The sequence below is a fragment of the Lolium rigidum genome, chromosome 2 (genome assembly GCF_022539505.1).
Source record: "Lolium rigidum isolate FL_2022 chromosome 2, APGP_CSIRO_Lrig_0.1, whole genome shotgun sequence".
In the NCBI taxonomy this organism is placed as follows: Eukaryota; Viridiplantae; Streptophyta; class Magnoliopsida; order Poales; family Poaceae; genus Lolium; species Lolium rigidum.
Window position 1 is genome coordinate 51,945,381 of NC_061509.1, and position 24,845 is coordinate 51,970,225.

Consider the following 24,845-nt stretch of genomic DNA (forward strand, 5'->3'; position numbering starts at 1 on the left):
TGTTACAGATACAAGGGCAAACTAGCCCAAACTTTGCATGTAAGGCCGATTCACGTATTTCTTCTATACATATATTCTTTGAATCCATCTTGATCGCGGCCCACCTCTGACGTGGTCAAATTCTGGTGATAACAGTACCCCGGAAGACCTGAGTTTGCTCGAGGCGTTCAAAGCAGGGATTGACCTCGATGCAGATGGACCACCTCCAGGTTTCATTGATGATTATTGGTTCGCCGAGCCTGATGACGATGAGGAGACACGCGGTCCAATCACGGATGGCGACACAGGCTACTGATCTATGTAGTAGTAATTGTGAGGCTAGCCTATTTGTAATAACTCCGTGTAACCGTGATTGTCTAGCTAGGTTATTTGTAAGAACTCCGTGCTATGTTTGAGAGAACTCTATGCTAGCTATTTGTTGCTTCCACTAATTAATGTTCATCTATTTGCATTATTGTTGCTTCATTAATGTTCATCTACTTATATTTCTGTTGCTTTCACTAATATTTATCTCTTTACAATATTGCGTACTAATAAACCACTCTCTTCATTTGTGTTTGCAGGTGATTGAAGCATGCCGCCAAACAAAGGGTGGCGGTCTTACAAAGAAGCTCAAGGACTTGGTAGGGACTTCGAGGCGGGGCCGAGCTACTACCCCCCTCCTAGCCCCTCCCGTCGCTCCCGCAGTGCACGTGCGACCGCGTAGGAAGAATGCGACGCGGGTACTCACTCCTAGTCCTAGCCCCCCTCCCGTAGCCGATGATGATGATGAGGTGGAGGACCAGGAGCACCACGGGGGTGGGGAGGACCAGGAGGAGGAGGAGGGTGTTGGGGAGGACCAGGAGGAGGAGGGGGGTGGGGAGGACCTGGAGGAGGAGGGGGACGAGGAGGACCTCTCGGAGGATGAGGGGTTGGGGAACTTACCGTTCGATCCTGATCCAAACCTAGTTTGGAATGCGCCGCCGGATTACGAGTACGTTCTAGCTTTGGAGAGGCTGAGGCCACGTGATAGGAGGCCATATCGGCGTGGGATAACACAGCTCCCCGCGCTGAAGCACTGGCGCTACAGCCATGTTGTTCTAGTGCCCTATGGAAGGAGGTACATGTTAATTTTTGGCATTTCGTTATTGCAATTTTGTCATTATCAAAATTATTATCACATACATATTGATGTTGTCGTTTCATGGTGCAGCTCGTTCACGTATGAAGACCCGTCGCAGAAGCCGCCACGTGGGTACTCGAACATCCTTGGGGGCCTACTTAGAAGGTATTTCCCCGGGATAGTCAATCTCCCTAGTGGTGGCTGCGACGTAGCTTGGAGGTGGTGGCACTACAGCCTCGCGGAAGATGCTCTTGGCCGCGGCACCTTGGCGGACTGCGTTGTTGGCAAATTTTGGGTACGTGACTTTTGACTTCTTACCATTCATACACTCTCCTTGGTTGACAATAATTGCACTAATGCCCCTTGTTTTACCTACGTGCATGGTTGCGAAATACTTCAAGAAGGCCGAGGGCAAGGAAAATGCGTGCGATGATGTCCTTCACCAGCTTGCAAGGAAGAGGGTGACCGGCATGCACTACGAGGCACGTGTTCGGTGCGTCCGCGGCCGGCACGCCGACCGCTTCGTCCACATGACTAAGGAGGACGCTCGCGACACGCTCATGCAGCCGTGGCAGTACATGCGAGTATTTGCATTTGTGTGTTATTGATTTCTTTATCGTCATGTAGTTTATTTTACCATAATGGGTTTATCTTGTGCATGTAGAACCCTCCTCGAGTACGTCGGCGCAGACGACAGGTGCTTCCTTGCGATGGTCATGTGGTGGACATGCCCCCAGTACCTCAAGAAGCACGAGGAGGGCAAGAAGAAGCTGGCAGAGATGCGAGGTGGATCGCATATCCAAGGCAGCCTCCCCATCTCTCTTCACCTGCAGAACGAGGTGAGCAAATTAATGGTTCCTTCATTATTTGAATTCATGTTATATATTTGCTAACTCTGCAAGGGTGTGCCACTTCACTTTATTACATTTTCTCTTTTGCAGGAAGTGTGGAGAGGAGCGAAGCCTAACGTCTTTGCCGTGCTGAAGAAGATGAAGCAAAGGAAGACGCCGCATCCTGAGACGGGGTCCGTGTGGGTTAACCCGCAATCCGAGACCCAGTGCACGTCGTATGTCTCCAAGTTCAAGCAGAAGTACGGCGAGGACGCCAACCCAGAGGCCGAGGACTTTGACCCTGAGGTTGCGGTGCTTGCGGGAGAAGTCTTGAAGCATGGCCGCCTATGGTTTGGTGACGGGGTTGTCGACCCAGCGACGGTTCCCTCTCTCTGCCAGATCCGTCGTGGTCGTAAGAGCGGCCAGCCCGAGGTAGAGCCCGGCCACGGGCTTCAGATCTAGCTGTCGAGCGGTTACGGGTATGTTCTTCCTCCGGCCTCTACCTTTCCTTTACATGCTTTCCATTGAAATGTTAATGACATCGCAGCAACACATCGTAGGCGGAGATGGCAGAAAAGGAGCAGGCGGCCCAGGAGCACGCACGGAACATGGAGCGGCAGATTCTGGAGTATCGACGGCAGCAGGACACGAGATGATGCTGCAGATGCAACAACAGCAGCAGATGATGCAGCAGCAGCAGGCACAGATGAGCTGGCTGATGAGCCAGACGGCTTTGTCTTCTCCACCGGGGAGTATTCCTGCTCCTCCACCTTACTCCACGCCGTGGATGCCGCCACCGCCCACTCAGAGCCCGGGGACACCTCTCACCGTGAACAACTTGAACATCATCCGGAGCATGAACCGCGGTGAGTCCTCTTGTGTCCAACCCGCTACTTGTACTTGTTCAAGTGTTCAATATGCAAATGCAAATGTTCATTCCATCAACCTTATAGATTATATGTCACAAGGAAATGACGATGAGGCCGGCGGAAGCGGAGGAGGACAAGGTTGATGGCATGGTCTTCGTGCACTTTGTCGGATTGTATGCTTGTAATGGATTGTAATATTGGACATTGCACTATGGACTCTATGTAACTTGTGTGGATGGACTATGGACTCTATGTAACGGATTGTATGCATGAACTATGTGTGCTCAACGTATTTGTGGTATTGTTGATGTGTTTGGTGATCATATGTTGATATATATGCTATATTTGTGAAATGCAATATTTGAACTGCAGGGATAAATGAAAAACAGCAAAAAAATGAAAAAATCAGGCCCCTTTGCCGTGTGTGTGCACACGGCAAAGGACTTTTGGTCACTTTGCCGTGTGCACACGCACGGCAAAGGGGCCACGTGGCGCAAGCCTGTGCTCCTGGGAGCTCCTGGAGGGTCTGCTGGCAAGGCCTTTGCCGTGCGGGCTGGCCTGCTGCCGCACGGCAAAGCCAGCTTCACGGCACAGAGTTCGCGCACGGCAATGTTGCCACGCACGGCAAAGGAGGCGCCGCACGGCAACGTTACCGCGCACGGCAAAGGTGAGGACGCACAGCAAAGCTCTGCCTCACGGCAAAGAATCGCACGCACGGCAGAGACTAGGACGCATGGCAAAGGTCTTTGCCGTGCAGATCGGCGACGCGCACGGCAACGTTGGCTTTTCCGGCGCTCTCTTTGCCGGGCAGCCTTTGCCGTGCGTGCACACACGGCAAAACCTTTGCCGTGCATATAGCGGCCTTTGCCGTGCAAAGTGCCGCACGGCAACGTCTTGTTTTCCCGTAGTGTAAGGCGCTTAGAAGCAGATTAAAGAAAAAAATGGAAACCCTAACGTCTTGTGCTTTCTAGAGCTCACTTCCTAAGTGGTCTTTAAAAAAAAGTTGATATTTGCATATATATGTCTTGAGTTTCTAATAGAATTTATATCTTAATCTTTGGTTACCATTTTTTGTACAAATTATAGATCTCAGGTTTAGACCACCAATCTTTGAATTCCATGTGTTTATAACTTCGCAGGCAAGGTTCTAATAAAGAAGAACCACGGGTTTCAGAAATATGGTTGGGAAGTCGGTAAGACGTGCATACAGATGACTTTGCAAGTCGAACCATGACTCTGAATTGAGTAGCTTTTACATGCATATCTATATTAATACACAGTTGTTAGTCACTCCTTTTGCCATTACGTCGTGCGTCATTTCAATGACTTAAGTTATATGCTCAGCCTGGTCTATATCATACGAGGTTACATCTTTCTTTTAGCCCTCTGAAGAAATTTGAAGGTATCTTAGGTATATATGATTCACTCCACGAGCAAACTGAATGCAACCATGAAAAACGGAAACTTAAATCATGCATGTGCCTTTTCATAGTGCATCAGCGAACATGTTATTTCATTAATGTTGTTGTTGAATTTTGATTCATGGGTTTCCTTAACGTTAGAGGATCTGGCTCCTAATTCATGTAGTTCAGTGACCCCACCTTACTGGAAGTATAGTTTTGTATGATCTGTTATAATTGAAGTCATGCTTACAAGAGTGTTGATTGCAATGTTGATGGAAAGTTGTTTTCATGTGTACTGTTATATTATGTGTTTGCTATTCTAACATCAACATATTGTAATTGTTTCTCTCTCTAAATGTGCCATTTTATTTCGCGAACAAGGTGTGGGAGGTCCTATCATTAGGTTTTTTATATACATATCCTCTCAGATCTCTAAGCTCCCTAGGAATGCTAGGCTCCATGTGTCTTGAGGATGGTTGCCCAGTTGGGTCGGTTGTGTTAGCCAGTTGAGGCAGTCGTGCATTGTGACGTGATATCTTTGCCCACCAATCTGTTTGTTTTAGGCTTCACCTATCTCTTCTACTCGGGAGCGCGCCACCTCCTTCCATGTGTCGCATCTTCTCCTTTAGCATTATCACATCTCCTCCTTTGGTGTTGTCACCTCTGCCAGTTTCCCTTGCTTGATACTGTGTAATTGTTCCTTGCACCTCCGTGTTATCGTCTTTGCAACCTTTCTTCACACATCATTATTGCCGACCTTGTGTTCCCCTTCGTCATCTCTTGATCGAAAATCGACGGGTAACCGGAAACCTCACCCGAGAACAGTTGGTACCATTCCCTCAAAATAAAAATAAAAAGAACAGTTGGTACCATTAAAAAATATCGAAGGAATTTGAATTAAATTGTAAAAAAGGTCGTGCACTTATTGTAGCACAATACAGCCTCCGGCAGTGGAATCCGATATGTTGTGCTTCAGGGTGGTCGCAGCTTTGTACTTGTTCGCCTACTAAACCAAATTTGTGTTTGCCTACTAAACCAAATTTGTGATGGTTTTGTTCTTAAGTAAATAGTACATGATGGAACTCCAAGGAAACTATATTAGATATCTGGGGAAAAAATCCTTCATACTGCACCCAAAGGTGAAAACCTAGCGAGCCAGAAATGAAACCATGTATGTCCCGGCAAAAGAACCATAATGCCACAAAATGAAATACTGGTACCAGAGGATGCGCGGCAGAGCGCGCTGGGTCCATCTAGTACTCACCACATGGCCAAGCCCACTCTAGACCTGAGAACAATCATGGCCAAGCTCAAAATACCACTCCGCCCAAAAACATGGGACCTCTCACCACCTCCGAAGAGAAGGCGCAGTGAAGCTATGGGAAGAGCAACACAAGAAGCTCCAACGTAGATGAAGAAGTCAACCCTCTACGGAGTTGTTCCAAAGCGACACCAATGACCAGCATCAAGGGCAACCCGTCGTCCGCACGACACGGGGACGACACCCTCAACATTTCAAAATTTTCGGGGCCGCCGCGCCGACATTTAGCTGCTTCGCCACGTCCAGTAGACCGACCACCTTCCGAACCGCTATCCAAACGTACCACCACTGGACTCGAGCCACGATGCCGCATGACTCAACCACCCGCAACCCAAGCTGCACTGGGCAAAGCGCTCGTAGACCAAGGCCGCCGCACAGTGGCGGAGGCAGCAATCTGGCAAGGTTTGGCCTCTGCCACACCTAAATTTTGTCTAGCTTCACCCTATATATATGTTGGCACTCACAAAACTTTCAATTTTAATGTTGTTGTGTACGTCACTGCTTGGGCTAGCCATACCTAATTTTTTTGCTGCCTTCGCTACTGCCGCCGCACCAACATCCAGGACCACCGCACTAAGCCACTAACATCCGGGGCCGCTGCCCTAACATAAAGTTTAAACTCTGACGGAGCCGACAATCTAGCCACACTAGCAACAAAAGATTGTCACCCAATCCATGCAAGAAATTGATCCGCCCCATGAAACTTCTACCCACCATGGTTTCCAAGGCCGCCGCCTTGACGCACAAACATCATCCACTCAGGGCCATTTCCTTGACATCCTCCGTCCCAACCATAGTAGAAACACACGCTAGCTGCTGAGTGCAAGCTCTCCAAGATGATGCCTCCAAGAAGGGAGCTACGTAGCCGCCACCATCGTCCGCCATCAGTTCCTGTTTTCTCCTTCCTCCACATGGATGGCGACAGCCCTTCTCCATTATTCCCTCCGGACGGCAACCTTCGGTGGTGCGACCATTGACTGGACGACGGAATGAAGATTTTCCCAATTATTCATGCAAAGTATGACCTCAGTGTTGTCCCTGCACGTAGGTGTAGTGAAGTTCTAGTCAAAGACTGACAAACACTTTTAGAAATTCAAGCCCAAAGAAGCTATGGTGGATTAGTGGTAGGGCCTGTCACTCCAAGTCACTACACTCCACTATCGCCTCAAAGTTAATGTAGGACTGCCGCAGCTTAATCATTTCTACAATATACCTGTAGACGGGTATGTATTTTTCACCACTCCGAATTTAATTCGCACATCATCTAGTGCATGTAACAATCTGTTGAAAATTGATATTTTGTTATGGCTTGGCTTTCCAACTTAATTACTAGTATCCAAGCTCGTGTTGTTAACGTTGCTGTCATTATCAAACATAGAGCATTTTTTCATGTTGTTCCACAGCTGCAATATTGGACTGTCCACTGATGCACAAACGATTAATTAACCAGCACTAAGGTCTTTGATGTGCAAAGAACTAGATGACAATTGAGGCCTACCAAAAGCTGTTGTTGACACAAATCCTTGCATTACGAATGATAAGAAGGCTGCTCCATTCTCACCAGTGCATCTCTGTCCCCGATATGGCAGTTGTATTTCCATGCATACCCATTTTGTTCTTGATCACCTTGTCCTCCGTACTTGCTTCCTCTCTGAATCCGGCCAACAACTATGGTAGCGACTCTGATCTCGCTGCGTTGCTGGCCTTCAAAGGCCAGCTCTCTGATCCTCTGGGCATCCTTGCTGGCAACTGGACCACTAGCACATCCTTCTGCCACTGGCTTGGCATCTCGTGCAGCCGGCGCAGGCAGCGTGTCACGGCTGTGCAGCTGCCGAACATGCCCCTCCATGGATTCCTCACTCCTCAACTCGGTAATCTATCTTTCCTCTCAGTCCTCAACCTCACTAATTCCAATCTAACGGGGTCAATCCCACATGATTTGGGAAGGTTACGTCGCCTCGAATATCTTGATCTTGGCCAAAATAGCCTGTCAGGTGGGATCCCCCCAACCCTAGGAAACCTCACAAAGCTCCAGGTTCTCTTCCTAAGGTTTAACCATCTCTCTGGTCCAGTTCCAGTAGAGGCGTAGAGCTGCAGAACCTGCATAATCTTCATGACATAAATCTCTACATGAATTACCTGACTGGTACGATACCCATCAATCTATTCAATAACACCCCTATGTTAGCTGTTGTGAACATCGGCAACAACAACCTGGTAGGACAGATACCATGTTCCATTGCCTCGTTGCGAATGCTTGAATTTCTTAACCTGGAATTCAACCATCTCACTGGCCTAGTGCCTCCAGCCATCTTCAACATGTCTGAACTGTATGGTCTTGGACTCCTCCACAACCACAACTTAACTGGTTCTTTGCCAGGTAACGACAGTTTTAACCTCCCACAGTTACGAAAACTTAGCATCGGGGAGAACAGTTTCACCGGTCAGATTCCTTTGGGACTTGCATCTTGTGAGTACCTTGAAGTTCTATCCCTGGGTGGTAATTCGTTTCAAGGTGTCGTGCCAGCATGGTTGGGTAAGTTGACTCAGCTTCACTACATTTCCTTAGGAGGGAATAATCTTATTGGCCCAATTCCGGTTGCTCTTAGCAACCTCACTTGGCTATATCTCTTAGAGCTATCATTCTGCAAGCTAACTGGAGCCATCCCAGCAGAGTTTGGACAGCTACGCCAACTCTCGATTCTACATATCTCAAGCAATCAACTAACAGGACCCATTCCTCATTTTAAACAGAAGGCCCTTGGCCCGGCTTTATATATAAAGCCATCTCGGCAACCACAGAGTAGCGATACAACACACACCTCACATGCTGGTACCTCCAAAGTGCTGATACCTCAATACAGATACTACAAGTCTGGTACCCAAGATAAACTCATAGATACAAGGAGAACAGAAGCGCATAGAGCGGGTAGAAGCGGCAGCATGTAGTCATCGACGTCGTCAGTGTCCTCCTGCCCGGATCCGCGCATGTAGCCTCCTAACCTCGTCCAGCGCCGCGTCCAACAACGGTCGGTCCCTCGGTCTGACCAGAACCCTCCAACTCTACATGTAGATAGACATTTTGAAGACGGGTTGGAGATGAGGGAGCCCTCGATGGCTAGCTTGTTACGTATGTTCCGGAGCGCCCAACACTGCGCAGCGAAAGTAAACCAAGCTATCCTACGGAGTCTACCCGACAAGCCGTTGGCAATGGCTACAAAGTCCGCAGCCCCTGCCGGGTTCCAAGTGCAGGAGAGGAGATCCCTGATTCCCTGCCCACATGAATTTGGCGATGTGGCAAGTAAAGAAAATATGATCGCAAGTTTCCCATTCGCCACAAAGGGCACATCGCCCATTCGATGGCCCATGCCGCTTAACTAATTGGTCCCCCGAGGGGAGCCTCCCCCGGATGAGTTGCCAGAGGAAGACCCGAATTTTTGGCGGAACCCTTGTGCGCCAAATGTCTTTGAAGTAAGTGATCGTCCCACCCCGGGACAGCTTGGAGTACATCGAGCAGGTGGAGTACTCTCCAGATGGCTCAAGCGCCCATCGAACCACGTCCGCACCCTCCAAGGTCGGCAATAGGTCGAAGATTCTGCAGAGGTTATCCCATTCCACCCTCTCAGCAAGGCCAAAGGTGCGACGGAAACGAATCGTCCAGCCACCGTTGGCCCTAACCCCTTGCACGGTCGCAAAGTGGTTGTCGCAGCAGGCGAACAACCTAGGAAAGGTAAAGCGAAGGGGCCCCGTGCCCGTCCACCAGTCCAGCCAGAAGTAGGTCCTCTGGCCACTACGAACCTGGTGCTTCGCACCCAACTTGAAGTACCATTTGATCTTCTGGATGGCGTTCCAGAATTGTGATCCTTTGGTGGGAACCGCTGGGGAGAACAGGTCGTGGTCCCCCAGATACTTGGCCCTAAGAAGGTCTGCCCATAGGCCTTCCTCGTTCTGATAGATCTTCCAAATCCATTTCAACATCAAGGCGATGTTCATGAACTTGGTGTTGAGGATCCCTAGTCCTCCAAACTCCCTTGGTTTGCACACCGTGGCCCAATCAACCATATGGTACTTCCGTTTGGGGCCCACTCCTTCCCAAAAGAAGCGGGAGCGGTGTTTGTCCATTACCGCATGAGTCGTATCATGCAGCAAATAAAGACCCATAGCGAACAGCGGGAGGCTGGAGAGACAGGAGTTGGTGAGCTCCAGTCTGCCGGCTGATGCCAGGAACAAACCCTGCCAAGGCTCCACCCTGTGGCCAACCTTCTCGGTGAGGAAGTTCCAGTCCGCAACTGAGAGGGGGCGATCGCTGACAGGTAGGCCCAGGTAGTGTAACGGCAAGTTCCCCAACTTGCAGTTGAGAGCGTCAGCCACTCTCTGACGTTCCCGGTCGGTGACCCCTGTCACGACGACCTCGCTCTTAGCGAAGTTGATCTTAAGCCCAGACATATTCTCGAAGCAGAGAAGTAGGAGCTTAAGGTTGGCCAACCCAGAGTCGGATGGCTCAATCAGAATCAAGGTGTCGTCCGCGTATTGTAGGTGGGTGATCCCTCCCGGGATCAGGTGGGGCACCACACCCTTGAGGTGCCCAGCGTCGGTGGCCCTGGCGATAATGGCCGCCAGGGAATCCACCATGAAGTCGAACAGGATCGGGGAGAGAGGGTCCCCTTGCCTCACGCCGCGAGCATTCCTGAAGTTGTCCCCAATGACACCGTTCACGTTGACCGCAGTTTGGCCACCCGAGACCAGCTGCATTAAACGATGAGCGATCATGGGGGAGAAACCCTTCCTCAGCAGAACTTCGCGAAGGAATTCCCAGCTAACTCGATCGAAGGCTTTTTCGAAGTCAAGCTTGAGAAGGAGCCCTTTGAGTTTCTTAACCCTCAACTCATGGGCGATCTCGTGGAGGGCAAGCACGCCCTCGTGCAGGCACCTCCCTTTGATGAAGGCCGATTGGCTGCGGTCAATAGTCCTATGCGCAAGAGGGGCTAGGCGGGTAGCGTAAGCTTTAGCAATGAATTTAAAAATAACGTTGATGAGAGCAATAGGTCTGAACTGCTTGATGTTGTCCGCGCCCTGCACTTTCGGAATAAGAGAGATGACTCCAAAGTTAAGGCGCGCGATGTCGACCCTCCCTAGGGCAAAGTCGTTAAGGATCTGGAGGATAGGACCTTTAAGGATGTCCCAGAATTTCTTGAAGAAGAGGACCGGAAACCCATCAGGGCCCGGGGCCGAGTCAGGTTTCATTCCCTCAAGCACCTCATCTAGCTCATCTGGAGTAAAGGTGAGCTCCAAACTCCTGTTCTCCTCGTCAGAGATCCTCTGGGCAGGGGGCCAGAGGTCCTGAGCTAGGGAGAAAGCCCTTTCCTCCCCCTCAGCGCCCATAAGGCCCTGATAGAAATGATAGACGTGCCCCATCATCTCAGCTTGGTCCGAGATCTCCCCGTCATCCGTCACCAAGCGGGGAATGAGACACTTCCTTCGCCTCCCATTGGCGAAGGCGTGGAAGAAGGCCGTGCATGAATCCCCTTTGAGGGTCCATTGGAGTCTGCTGCGCTGCCTCCAGTAGTCTTCCTCCACGCCATCGAGCTGCACAAGCTGATCCTCTAGGAAGTAGCGGAGCGCCCAACCCTCCTCATCAAGACCAGAGGAGTCAGCAAGAGAATCAAGCTCGCCAAGCTGAGAGAGGAGGTTATCCCTCGCCTCCCTCTTTTGCTTGCCCAAATTGGCCCCCCACCCGCGGAGGTGTTGACGGAGGCATCTCGCAATGCACTGCCAAAGGTCAATGCTGCAACGGTGAGGCCCCCGCTCCTGGATACAGAAGATCAGCTTGTCCTTGACCATCTGCTCGAAGCCGGCTACCCTCAGCCACCAGGATTGGAAGAAGAATCTCGCCGGCCGGCGAATCCCCTGTTCGCCGTCGTCGAGGAGGAGTGGGTTGTGGTCAGATCCCACCCGGGTGACCGCCGTGAGAGAGCACAGAGGGAAGAGTGTCTCCCAAGACGTGGAGACGAATACCCTATCCAGGACCGAGCGGATGGGCGAAAGTTGCTTGTTGGTCCAGGTGAACCTGGACCCGGTCCTGTTGAGCTCTCTAAGGGAAAGGGAAGCAATGGCATCATTGAATTGGCGCACCCTTGGCCAGTTAATATTGTCATTGCTCTTATCCAATGGCCCCCGAATGAGATTGAAATCCCCCCCCCCCCCCCACCACGAGAGGGAACCTACAGCCCATCACCTCAGAAGAAAGCTCCTCCAAGAACTCCCTAGTTCTGGAGTGATCAGCCGGGCCGTAGACAAGAATACAGGTCCACTTTACCCTCCGGCTGCGATGGAAGAGGTCGGCGCTAATGAAGAACCTCCCTTTCCTCCAGGTCCCTACCTCGAAGCAGTCGTCGCGGAACCCCAGGAGCATCCCCCCGGATTGACCTGTGGCCGGCAACCAGTTCCAGCAGAATTGGCCGCCGCATTCTAGGCTCCGGAGTTCCGAGTCCGTGAAATCCTGTCGGACCGTCTCTTGAAGACCTAAAATGTCGATTCTATCGCGTTGCATATAGTCGCGGAGCTGGGTGCGACGCCCTTGTGCCCCAAACCCCCGAATGTTATAGATAAGGGCTCTCATTTGGGGGCACGCTTCTTGTACTGTCTCTTCGAGACAGCCAGAGCAGGGGCCTTAGCACACGAACGCTTTGGACGGGAACGCGGAGGTGCCACCGACCCAGCAGCAGATTCCGAGGCCCCTGCCCCGTGCGGATCCGGCAAAGCGGGAGGCGCGGCCTCCCTCGAGGCAGGCTCCACCCTAGGGGCCTCCTCGCCCGCGGCAAGCTCCACCCGAGGAGCCTCCGCCGAAGCACCAACAGCAGCTGCAGAATTAGCGGCAGCGGCGGTCTTGGCTTCCAATTCAAGACGACGCGAGGCCTCAGCCAGCGCCGCTTGGACCTTTTCTTTAGCCCTAATGATGGACAGGGCTTCACCCGGGCAGCTCAACTTGGGAGAGAAAAGCAAGCAGCTATCGCGAACAACCGAGGATAAGTGTTCATCGGGGAGGAGGTCTAGGATCGCGAAATCGTTACCTTTGTCCTTGACGGTGTAGTTGCCGGCCTTGCCCTCCAGGTTCTTCTCCGCTGTGAGCCGCTGCGCGCGAAGGAGGGCCGAGGTGCCTGCCGCCGCTCCCTGGGACCGCGCGCTCTTCCTCACCGCCGACGCCGAGGTCGCCCGCTTGGAGTAGACGGCCTTGGAGCGGCGGGCTTGCGCCAGAGGGGTAGCCTCGGTCACCTCCTGCAGAAGGTTCTTGGGGACCGCAACATCCACGGGGCGCGGCAGCTCTTCGTCTTCAGAGGCGTCAACCACTTCCACGTCGTCCGGGGCAGCCGGGCCAACAGCCGGCGAAAACCTGGCCAGCTTGGCAGGCGGGCCCTCCGCCTGCTGGCTGTCGTCAACCCACGATGGCACCGGGTCGGTGATCTGTGAGTCGAAGTCAGCAGAGTCCATGGAGTCATCGCCGAGAGGGTTGGACCCTTCCAACGTGCTCGCCGGCACGAGGTGCACGAGCAGCTTGCCCCTGGCCGGCTCCTGGAGGGAGAGGGAGGGGAGGATTTCTGCGGCAACGTCCATGTTTGAGCCATATTGATCCAGCCCGGAATCAACAAGGGTCGGGGCGGGGGGAGCAGGCAGCCCCAACATGCCCAGCGCCGCAGTCGGGGGGTTGGAGCTAGAGGGCCCAGACGCCCCGCCCTTGTCCTTGGCCGCATCCTTGTGCTTGTCCTGGCTGCGGCGATGCTTGTTCCATTCGCTGTCCGACGGGATGTCATCTGAGTCGTCGTCGTCCAGGCCATTGTTGGGTGGCGGTGGAGGCCCCCCTGAGCCACCACCCTGAGTACCACGAGGAGGAGCTTCCGCTTGAACTCCAACCATGTAGCCTTCCCCGTTCACGAAAACCTGGATGGAGCCTTTGATGCGGTCCGGGAAGCGACAGTGGAAACGCATACGGATAGGCTCCCGATCACGCTTCTGGATGGAGAGCTCGTCCACATCGATCGGCCTCCCAATCATGGTGAACCCCGCCATGAGACGGTCCCTGGTCATGAGGTCCTCTGGGACTCCCGTCAAACGCACCCAGGTGGAGGGGAGAACCAGGCTAGGCTTAGGCGCAAGGAAGGCCTCACGGATCTCGGTGTCAGTTTTGCTGAGGGGGAGGTGGAGCTTCCCGCTCCCGGTGCTCAGACGCATGGTCTGCCTAGTGGGGAAGACCACCGAGAACTCGGTGTCGGAGAGCCGCTGCACTTGCCAGTCCCAAAGCTCGTCGACAAGGTGCTTCAATTCGTCAGAGAGCTGTGACTCGGTCAGTGGCGTCGAGTTGAACTTGATGATGGCAGCAAAGACGTCCCCATTCCCCAGCCCAGTGCGCAGCGGCTCGACGTCGATATTGAAGAAGCCTCCCCCGGTAATGGCGTGGCCCATGGTTTGGAGCCGCAGCCCCTTCCCCCTCGAAGGGCAGTTGGCCGAAGAGTGGCCTTCACCGCTGCACACGACGCATAAGGGCTCGAAAGTGCAATCGGACTGGTAATGGCCTTCCCGGCCGCATTTGAAGCATTCCCCCGCCGCCGGAGCCCCTGTCCGTGGCGGAGGGTTTTGCTTGGCTTTCCCTTTTGCCAGCTGCTGGCCTCCCTCACCCTGAGGTTTCTTGGCCTTGTTCTTGTACTGAGGACGCTGTCCCTGCCCTGCGCGGTCGCCCTGACCCGCAGCTCCAGAGCGTTCGCCGCCCCTGGCCGGCGCTCCGTCCGCGCGGCGGTTGGCCACCCATTCCTCATTCTCTAGGTAACCTCTCAGAATTCGAATATCTGCTGCTCGATGACAACATGCTCACTGGATCAGTACCAGCAACAATGGGTAACATTGAGCACTCTTTGGTGCATTTTAATGTTGCACAAAATCACCTCCAGGGCGATCTCAGCTTCTTGTCCATATTATTTTCCACCTGTAAAGAGCTCCAGTTTCTTGGAATAGCATCGAATAATTTCACCGGGGTCCTCCCTGCCTTTGTGGGTAATCTATCTAGTAAGCTACAAACTTTCGAAGCATTTGACAACAACTTAGTTGGAGAACTTCCCGCTACAATTTCCAATTTAACTGTCCTCAATTGGCTAGATCTTGGAGGAAACCAACTGCATGGTGCAATTCCAGAATCCATCATGATGATGGAGAGTCTTCAATTGCTTTCCCTAGAAGAAAATAACTTTTCTGGCCCTATTCCATCACAAATTGCAATGCTCAAGAAACTAGAAACCCTATACCTCCAACGCAACAAATTCTCTGATTCCATACCAGAGGGCCTTGGAAACCTCATTAAGTTAGAATACGTGATATTGTCTGATAACCAACTATCATCAACAATACCGCCAAGTTTATTTCATCTCGATAGCCTTGTCCAGCTAGACCTGTCTCGAAACTTCTTGAAGGGCACACTACCAATTTATATTTCCTATTTGAAACAAATTAACAACATAGATATATCTAGCAACTTCTTAGTTGGTAGCATCCCAGATTCGATTGGACAACTCCAAATGATTTCCTACTTGAACCTATCACACAATTCATTCTATGGTTCACTTCCAGAATCCTTTGCCAAGCTAACTAGCTTGCAAACTTTGGACTTATCCCATAACATTCTCTCCGGTACAATCCCAAAGTACCTAGTCAATTTCACCGCCCTGACCAACTTGAACCTGTCTTTCAATAAGCTACAAGGTCAGATACCTGATGGAGGTGTTTTCTCAAACATCAGCCAGCAATCCTTGATTGGGAACTCAGGCTTTTGTGGTGCTTCACATTTTGGATTTGCACCATGTCCAAGTTACACTCATAGAACCAGTGTTCATATGCTGAAATTTCTGCTCCCTGTTATTATCGTGGTAGTTGTAGCCTTCAGCATGTATGCATTTACCAGGAAGAAAGTAATAAAGCAGCATGGGATGACAGTTCCTTCTGACATGGTTGACATTATCGGCCATCAGTTGGTCTCCTATCATGAGCTTGTTCGTGCTACCGATAATTTTAGTGAGAGTAACCTACTGGGATCAGGGAGCTTTGGAGAAGTTTTCAAGGGCCAACTAAGCAGCGGTTTGATTGTTGCTGTAAAAGTTCTAGACATGCAACTGGAACTGGCCATTAGAAGCTTTGATAGAGAGTGTGGTGCACTACGCATGGCGCGGCACCGGAACCTAATTAGGATACTGAATACCTGCTCTAACTTGGACTTCAGGGCGCTGGTGCTTCAGTACATGCCCAATGGCAGCTTAGAGAGGCTCCTACACTGCTCTCAAGGTACCACACAATTGGGATTCCTTGAGAGACTACGTGTCATGCTCGATGTATCACTAGCAATGGAGTATCTGCACCATGAGCACTACAAGATTATCCTGCACTGTGATTTGAAGCCTAGCAACGTGTTGTTCGATGAGGACATGACAGCTCATGTGGCAGACTTTGGCATTGCAAGGATGCTGCTAGGTGAGAGCAGCTCCACAATCTCTGAAAGCATGCCTGGTACTGTTGGGTACATGGCACCAGGTACTGCAACTACTAGCTACTATTTGTGCTCTTGCTTGCTCTATCGAATTATTGTCGAACCATTAATTATTTAAGGTTCAGCAGTCATGCTATAATGTTTCTACCTTATCTTGAGCAGAGTATGGAGCTGGTGGAAAAGCATCACGGAAGAGCGATGTGTTTAGCTTCGGAATCATGCTCTTGGAAGTCTTCACTAGAAAGAGACCCACAGATTCAATTTTTGTAGGAGATCTAAGCCTGAGGCGGTGGGTTGTTGAGGCATTTCCTGCAGAGCTTGTCCATGTTGTGGATGATCAGCTACTGCAAGTGCCTTCAAACTTTAGCCTGGAAGGCTTTCTTGTGCCGTTGTTGGAGTTGGGTTTGCTCTGCTCGAGTGACTCGCCTGAACAAAGGATGACAATGAGTGATGTGGTCGTGAGGCTGAAGAGGATCCAAGGGGAGTATAACAAATCGATAGCAGCTCACACGGGACGCAACTCAGCAACTGATTGACGCTGCTTCTCTTGCATATGTTGTGGTGCTAAACTAAGATCATCAGCTGCAGCAAACTACTAGCCTACTTCGACATGTAGTCTGTCTGTACCAAGGAAAAAAATAGCGCGCTATAACAAAATAGCGTCGGCCGAAAAATATGCTATTAGCGTGCTATAGCGTGCTAATAGCGCGCTATAGCACGCTATAGCGCCGAAATGATGTAGCGTGTACTGTCTAAAAACGCTATAGCGTGCTATTAGCGCCGAAATAGCGCGCTATTTTTTTCCATGGTCTGTACATAATGCAAACCCTCACATAGATGCTTCCTTTCGTTTTTCCATATGTAGCATCAAGTTCTTAAGTGCTAAAAGTTGATTTCTGGCAAGAACCTATCTCTGAAGCGTCAGAAATGGTTGCATGCTTGTACGATTGAAATGCCGTGTTTAAGCTATTATGTTGCAACGAGAATGTTACTCTTGGACCTGCTACCCGTGAAGGGGAGCATGTATTCGGAGTTGCTCATATCTTCGCATAATTCAATGACACATTAATCGTACGTACTGTTTTTGTTATAGTCGGTGTGGTCGGTGCTCTCATGAGCTGTTCAGTTTCTTAGAGCATCTTCACTCGTCTCCCTGAGAACCCCCCACGAGCCGTTTTTTACATCCGGACGGCGAAATCCGGCCCAGTCGCGCTCCCGGTTCCTCGATTTCGTCCGGATTTGGGTCTAAATTCATCCGGCGATCCCACGCCATCCCCGGCCCCCCGGGGAGCGCTCGGGGACTCCGGATGGAGCAAAACCAACCGCCCACGCCCACGTGTCTCCTCTTTCGTCCGGACTCCCCGGGCCATCCTCTTTTTTCCCGAGAAACGCTGCTTGGGGAGCACACGACTGAAAATATACTGCTCCCCATGCCAAAAATTGATCCAATCCGGACGAAAATTTTGGCGGATTTGGGCATGGGGAGCGCCAACGAGTGGGGATGCTCTTACCGGTCTTAGGGTCTGTCTGCAGCATGTTACTGACTTGTCTGGGAGGGAGACCCTTGTCTGCATTAATGGTATATTAGTCTGTACTTCCATTCCATATAGTGATTTGTCCGCATTTGATGATTTGAAAATAGAACTGATTGTTCCCTAATTCATGCAAGTGGAATGAAGTTCAAGGCTGATTGTGACGAGGCATCACCATATGCAGCTATGTTCGCTTTGCAAGATGTTGCAAGGTATATCTCAAAAAAAAAAAAAAAAAAAGTTGCTTCGCCTGTTTGGGTGTCTATTTCCAGGATTCTGATACATTTCCCACTTGTACTTCCACGAGTTTGGAATCACTACCTTGCACATTAAGCTGTGTGCCACTTGAGGAAACAAGACCAAGACTCCTGGACCGGTGCTCAATCCGCTCTCAGGGCACTTGCTCCATCTGGCATGAAAATGGGACGCACTGGTAAATTCAGACGTCCTGCTACATATATGCAACAGAAGAACAGATATCTACTCATGTTGCTTATTTTGTTATGAAACAGATAGCAGTATATTGTTGTTTCATTCTGGTGTTGTCCTTACCAGGGTTAGTGTTAACTGTATTTCATATTGGTTTCATATTCTGGTGCTGTCCTTACCAGGGTTAGCGTTAACTGTAGTTCAGAATTCTTGACTGTCAGTTTAATTGGGAGCTATGTTTTGCTTGAGAAAATGTCCGGTGCATATTTATGTGAAGATATTATAGGATTGTCCCTTTTCTAAGATCCGAGGCCGCTATTTTCTTTGAACTGGAAATGGCCGAGCTGTAGGCCTCCCTTATTTCGTACTATTAGGCTGTTTGATTTTCTTCTGTGCACGATTGTTTGTTCTCTCAATGCCTGGAATGTTAATATCGTGTGTTTACTAGTATTTCATTTTGAAACAGTCCATATTGCATTTGTCATTGATCCAAACGGAAAAGAATTCTAGGAGAAAAAAGACACATTGCCTTTACAGTGCAAAGCTCATTTCGCCCTTTAAAACGTAAATGACCGGGCGGTGCTGGATCACTTTTGCAATTCAGCACTAGAAAGCAAGCATGGCGTATCCAACCCATGCCGCGAACGAGCCGGCGAGGCCTGCCACCGTGAGACCGGCGCCGTTGGCTGCTCCAGGAGGCGTGCCCTTGGCCGCCGTGGAGTTACTGGCGCCAGCCGGAGCGTTTGGCGTGGCTGGAGTTTTGGGGGAAGAAGGCGGAGACTGCGCGGCACCGCCGGCGTCACTGCTTGAGGGAGGAGATGGCGGTGGAGTAGTCGTTGTAGGCGAGCCCTGGCTCGGCGCTGGAGCGCCCTTTGCAGCGGCGGCGGCTGCGGAGACCATGACGATGAGCTTCTCGTTGGCGCGGCAGTTGGCGTCGACGCCGCTGATGAAGAAGAATGCGCCCGCGCGGTCGAGGTCGAAGACGGTGCTGCCGTCGTCGAACTGCTTGTCGTAGGAGGTGGTGTTGCAGGCGTTGTAGTCGGCCGGCTGCACCAGCAGCACCGAGTCCTTGTCCTTGGGGTACACGAACACTGCACGCGCACAAACAGCACGTCAAAATCACATCACGAAATTTTACGACACGGTCGAAATGGAAGCTAGCTTGGAGCTGCAGGGAAGGTAGAGCATGCGAACTTACGGAGCTGGTCGCCGATCTGGAAGCCGGTCTTCTCCGCCCAGGTATTGTAGGATTCAGCACCGGCGCCGGGCACGGCCCAGCCATTGTCGCCGCCGACGCTGTACTGCGTGGCGCCGGCCACCGCCGCCATGAGAGCGGCGCAGGCGAGAACCAGGGCACAAGATCTATGGCTCGACATGGATAAGTAGCTACAAATGTATTCTCGATGCTCGTATGTGGGTGGATCTCTGGAGGCGGCCAGGAGGTACGTATTTGTAGGCACATATGCATGCGGCGTACGTGAGGCTTTACAAGCTGTGGGGTGCCTTGCTTTTGGCGGTCGCCTCAAGCTACGTATGTAGAGGCGGGAGCGCCTGCACATGCATGCCGATGCCGGTGACTTTTGCCCCATTCCTTCCCAGCTTCAGCCGGTGGTGTCCTTTTTCGCGATCTGCGCCCTGTGCCGTGCCACCCCATTGCCGCCTACGTGCGAGTGTGTCAGCGTGTGCCTTTGGAGTTTGGAATCGATGCTTTACCGGTAAAGTCGGTATATCGGCGGCGTGGCTGTGGCTTAGCTCGTTTTCGTTAGGATCCAAGGAACGTGAATACGTGATAGGCTGGTGGCCCTGGTATCAGTGGCGTATGTAGGATTGAATCAGTTTGTAGCTTTTTGCACCTTGGTTCACGTGATTGATTGTAAAGTATGATCAACTCAAATTAAACAAAACATTGTATACTCTTTAATTCTAAAATCACTCTTTATAAAAGAATTTGTGATGCCAGAGAGTTCCTTATGAGATATATCAACTTCAACTTTTGCATGAATTGATATCGAGGTGTCAGGCCAAAATCTCATTTCTATTTCATTTGAAGATGTATGGTTTAAAACTTACTCTCAAATTTTGAACCAAAAATACTCTAAACGAACTAGAAGTGGGATCTGGCGGGATCCCGCTTTGTATCCCAATTTGATATGAATCTGGGTAAGATATCACGATACCGGAGTTAAAAGGACGTGGGTTTAATCGCATATACCAAGCTGATGCAATTTAAAACCAAGAAAAACACATTTCCCTTTTGGTATGTATATTGGCAAGAGGGAGACACGCACCCACACACATGTGATGGGTAGTCTTGAAGCAGCTAGAGTAAACCACTCATTCTTCTCATCCATCGGTCGAGTTTTTGGATGGAATAGTTGGTCCATGCAAGTCAATATTCCCAGCTACCAAAGAGAATGCACTTTTTTGTGTGCGTAGATAATCAAATAATACATGCGAGGACTTAGCCTAGCCTTAGTTGTGGCCACCAATCACACTCTTCGCTCTATGATGTCGTGAGTTTTCCTTACTTCTGGTATCCAAGTTGAAACCAGGAGGCATGGGAACATTGAATCAATGTTGTGTGTAGGCACATGTTATTATGGATCTTCTTGACAACAATGTTTCCGTGGTAGAGTCAGCACATGTCTATCCTCTTATTTGTCCTCATGGTAGACGCAGAGGAGCTAGTACGTGGTGTTTAATTAGGTTCTAGAGATCAACAGATCTTTATCCACACTCAAGCATTGGCGGTTTTGTTTTGGTGTCAGCTGATTTCTTTAATTGGCCCTTAGTGCCATTCATATTCGTTCACCGCATTTCTTTGTCAAAGTAGATCAACATCCGGTCTTGTAAGAACACAACACTTACACAGCTCTTCAAAATCTTAAAGGTTAATGTAGATATGATTTCAAATGACGTCGATATAGAACTTCTGCGCCTAGGAAGAGAGTGCTCAGGGCCGGCTCTGGCTCGGGACAAGAAGTGTGACGGCCCGGGGCCCAACCAAAATGGGGGCCCATTATTTCTGGCATAGTGCATGTAGGAAAAGGTAGAGGAAAAAATTTTAGGCCCATTTCAGCCTAAATAGGGCCTATTTATAAAGATTGCCCTGATGCCCTCCAAATCCTTGAGCCGGCCCTGAGAGTGCTCAATTTGTCCCTTATATTCGATCTCCTACTACGTTCATCATAAAACACATACAACTGCACATATGGGGACTTTACCCCTCACTTTTCAGGTTATGTCTTCTTTTTAAATTTTAATTATATTTGAGCTTTGTAACAAACTGTTGGATGCTAAAATGGAAATTGGAGAGGAAAGTTAGTTCCTTTTCTTTTGAAGAAAAACTTACGAGTACAACATGGTAACTAGGCTGTATACTACTCTATGCAACTTTACAGACAGGTTGAGGTAAAATATCCAGTCTCTGAGATATTTTGATATGAAGTGATTTGACCGTTTAGGGGGAAAGGAGTTTGGACAAATCCTATTTTTAAAACCAGATTTGGAACAAATTATTTTTCTTTTAGGACTGCACAAGATACTTAATTTTAACTACACCAGCCACTTGACTTGCAGAAGATATTATTAACCAACCAGACACCATTTTAGGTAAAGACTTGAGTTGCCTCTAAACCCTAAACCCTTGCCATCTGGCCTCAGTGGCTCTCCTTTCTCTTGTTTAGCCAAGACACACTTGACCATCTCGTTGTACTTGGTCATGTCAAATCCGTTTGGATAGGCCAGCATCCTCTGCCTCTCCTCCTCTCTAAACTCTGAAGCCTATGAAATAGCTTATCTTATCTTTTCGTATAGGGGGTGAAGGGTCCAACGTCTGCATGCATGTAAGGAATATTTCCATAATCCGGAAAGTTAAAATAAATTTTCTCTTAAATTGTTAATATAATTGATGACACATTTTCACTGCTGGGTACACATTTAGACTGGAGTATGTTTTGATGAAAAATAAATTAAACCTTAATTGTGAGGTTATAGTACTGTACCTACCAACCAGTTTACTACTTAACTGTTACCAATCACATTATACGTAGTTACCGGATAATTTTTACAAGTTTTTTGTCATAGCAATGATCTACATGTTTAAAGCGTGTGTATGTGATCCAGTCTAATCACGTAAAAGATGATACTCTATTATCACCATGCAAGGCTTACATGGATGAGGAGCGACTAGATACATAAAAAAGTTGCAAAAACAAATAGAAATAAAATCTTGTTTTGAAGACTCCTCGTGAAAAACCTAAACGTGAAAACAGATCGGAATTTCAACTTAAGGTTTAGAAGATAAAATATTTTGAAGTTTGTAAAACAGAAGGTATCCGAGGTACATACGGGCCAAAAACAGAAGGTACCCTCCCGATATGGCGATATCACACGGTAGAGGGCTCATCGGGCATGTAGGCCGCTACTTGCACCATTTTAGCCATGAGGAGCTCGTCCCGAACACAATGATTTTACCGGCAACGGTACCTACCGGTGGCACATCTACCGTCCACTTCCCGCTTTAAGATTGGTGAGCCTTTTGACATTTGTTTAGTATAAAACTAATAATAGTTAAACTAATTACATCACTGTTGACGTCACTCCGGTTTGTTTCACAAAAATATTCATGTTTCAGTTATGTTTTAAATTTATTTCATAATTTTGTGGAAGAATTGGTCACCACATGGGCGACGTCAATGCTGAGGTCACTCATGTAGGTGAAGCTGCCTGGTGTTTGGAGCTCGTCCCGTCCTGCCGTTCAATTCATGTTCGCCGTCGACCTCGCGCGGTGCGGGCACGGGGCACCGTCCGTCTGAATCGCCGGCACGGCATCGCCGTGCGGGCTTCCATCGCTTTTCTCAAGAATCATCCCATTTCCGCTTTATTTCATCCGATGGAAAACGAATACGTACAAAGAGATCAATCGACACACACACACATCTCAATTACACAAGTGGATCGCCCTTCGTCCCTCACGCTTCAGAGCTCAGAGAGCAAGCATGGCGTAGCCGACGATGCAGGCCGCGGCCGAGGCGGCGGCGCCGGTCACCATGAACCCGGCGCTGTTCTGGTTGGTGGAGCCGGTGGGAGGAGACGCGCCGGTCGTGTTCGTCGATCCTCCATCGGCGCCGGCCGGAGCGGTCGCTGGTGGCGGCATCAACGGGACGCCGGCCGGAGCCGACGGTGTGGGCGACGGTGGCGAGGAGCTCGGAGGAGCAGACGGAGGGGACGAGGCCGCCGGTGCCGAGCTGGGCGGTGTCGCCGGGGCGGAGGCGGAAGCGGGGGGAGGGGCCGAGGTGGGGCTGGGAGCCTTAGGAGCGGGCGCGGGAGGAGACACCGTCGCGGGCGGCGGGCTGGAAGCAGACGGCGCAGGAGACGCTGCCGCCGGCGGGGTCGCAGTGCTCGACGCCGGAGGCGCGGCGGCGGGCGAGGAAGGCGGGGCACCGCCGCTGGAGTTGCCATTGCGGCCCGCGAGGACCATGACGATGAGCTTCTCGTTGGCGCGGCAGTTGGCGTCGACGCCGCTGATGAAGAAGAAGGCGCCGGCGCGGTCCAGGGTGAACACGGTGTTGCCGTCCGCGAACTTCTTGTCGTACGACGACGTGTTGCAGGCGTTGTAGTCGGCCGGTTGCACCACCAGCACCGAGTCCGTGTCCTTGGGGTACACGAACACTGCACAACCACAGCCAAAAGCCACCATTAGCAGAAGAAGCGAGGTTTGATCATGGGACATGGCCAAATGCGGGGTCGTCATGGACTCATGGCTGAAATCCTGACGAAGATCTCTTCATATCTGAATTATTACCTAGAGTGTCGCCGATCTTGAACCTGTTCTTCATGGCCCAAGTGTTGTACGACTGTGCGCTGGCGCCGGCCAAGCTCCAGCCGTTGTTACCGCCGACCTGGAACTGCGTGGCGCTGGCCATGGCCGCCACCAGTGCAAAGCACGCGAACCCAAGGCTGTAACCAGCTGCCTTCGACATGGCCAAGCTCCAAGATCAATACTCAGCCGCTGGCTAGATAGTCAGAGGATCAAGATTGTACAAGTGCTTCTTGGGCTACTGCTGGATGATATGGAAGAGCTTGAGACTGCTGGGTATTTGTAGGTCTCGATCTACGAGTTGTGACGCGCACGGGGTGCTTTGCTTTCGATGGAAACCTTGAGCTAGGTGAGGCAGCTATCTCTCTGCGAAGTTTTCGAGCTGTCTTTGTGCTTGCCCTGGCTGCAATGGCGTCCTCTGCTGTGCCCTGCTCTGCTGTGTTTCTGCAGCTGAGCTGACGTAGCCTCGCCAAGTGCCACAGGCATATTCATAGCTTGTGCTCGTGTGCACCGGTCCGTGGGTCGACGTGCATAGGCAACGCCGTTCTCCACGGGGTTGTGGTCTAGTACACGTGGCGCCACATGATATGCCGATCACGGACTCAACATAGCATTGCCTTCAGGGTCCGGTTAAGTTGATGAGGTCTGATTAGTTATGTTCCCTGTATAACACACATGATTGTGTTTTCATAATTGTTGTGAAACTAAAAAGTTTCATGTTTAATTTGCTTTTCCTAAAAGGGGAGTAAAACCCCGACCCCCTGCAAGTTTTCATGCTAGTGCTATTTAATTTTTGCAACTTGGGTGAAATTGACCCAGGGAAAACAGCCTAATTCAAAAGCAATGGCATGAGGATATCTGAGCAATTTAGTGTTTCGGCCTGAGTAACAACAGCAGATTAGAAGCAATCCTAAACTGGTCACAGCCTGCTAATAAAGCCCCGATAGACATGTTAGAGCCTGCTACTAAGTTCGAGATGGCTCAAATGGTCCTCCCAAAACAATACCGATAAAAGA

The 24,845-nt window shown here is 50.4% G+C and overlaps 2 protein-coding genes and 1 pseudogene across 2 annotated transcripts; 1 reads left to right on the top strand and 2 right to left on the bottom strand.

Moving 5' to 3' along the window:
- Positions 1-7,037: 7,037 nt before the first annotated feature.
- Positions 7,038-16,948, top strand: LOC124686446 (annotated as a pseudogene).
- A 1,666-nt stretch (positions 16,949-18,614) lies between these two features.
- On the bottom strand, positions 18,615-19,384 carry LOC124686448 (early nodulin-like protein 2). Its single transcript, XM_047220392.1, has 2 exons — positions 19,207-19,384; positions 18,615-19,099 (listed from the first exon to the last, which is right to left on the bottom strand). The coding sequence occupies exons 1-2, from the start codon at positions 19,382-19,384 to the stop codon at positions 18,615-18,617; spliced, it is 663 nt and encodes a 220-aa protein (XP_047076348.1).
- Positions 19,385-22,888: 3,504 nt separating this feature from the next.
- LOC124686449 (early nodulin-like protein 2) lies at positions 22,889-24,030 on the bottom strand. Its single transcript, XM_047220393.1, has 2 exons — positions 23,815-24,030; positions 22,889-23,681 (listed from the first exon to the last, which is right to left on the bottom strand). The coding sequence occupies exons 1-2, from the start codon at positions 23,990-23,992 to the stop codon at positions 22,996-22,998; spliced, it is 864 nt and encodes a 287-aa protein (XP_047076349.1). The 5' UTR covers positions 23,993-24,030; the 3' UTR covers positions 22,889-22,995.
- Positions 24,031-24,845: the final 815 nt, after the last annotated feature.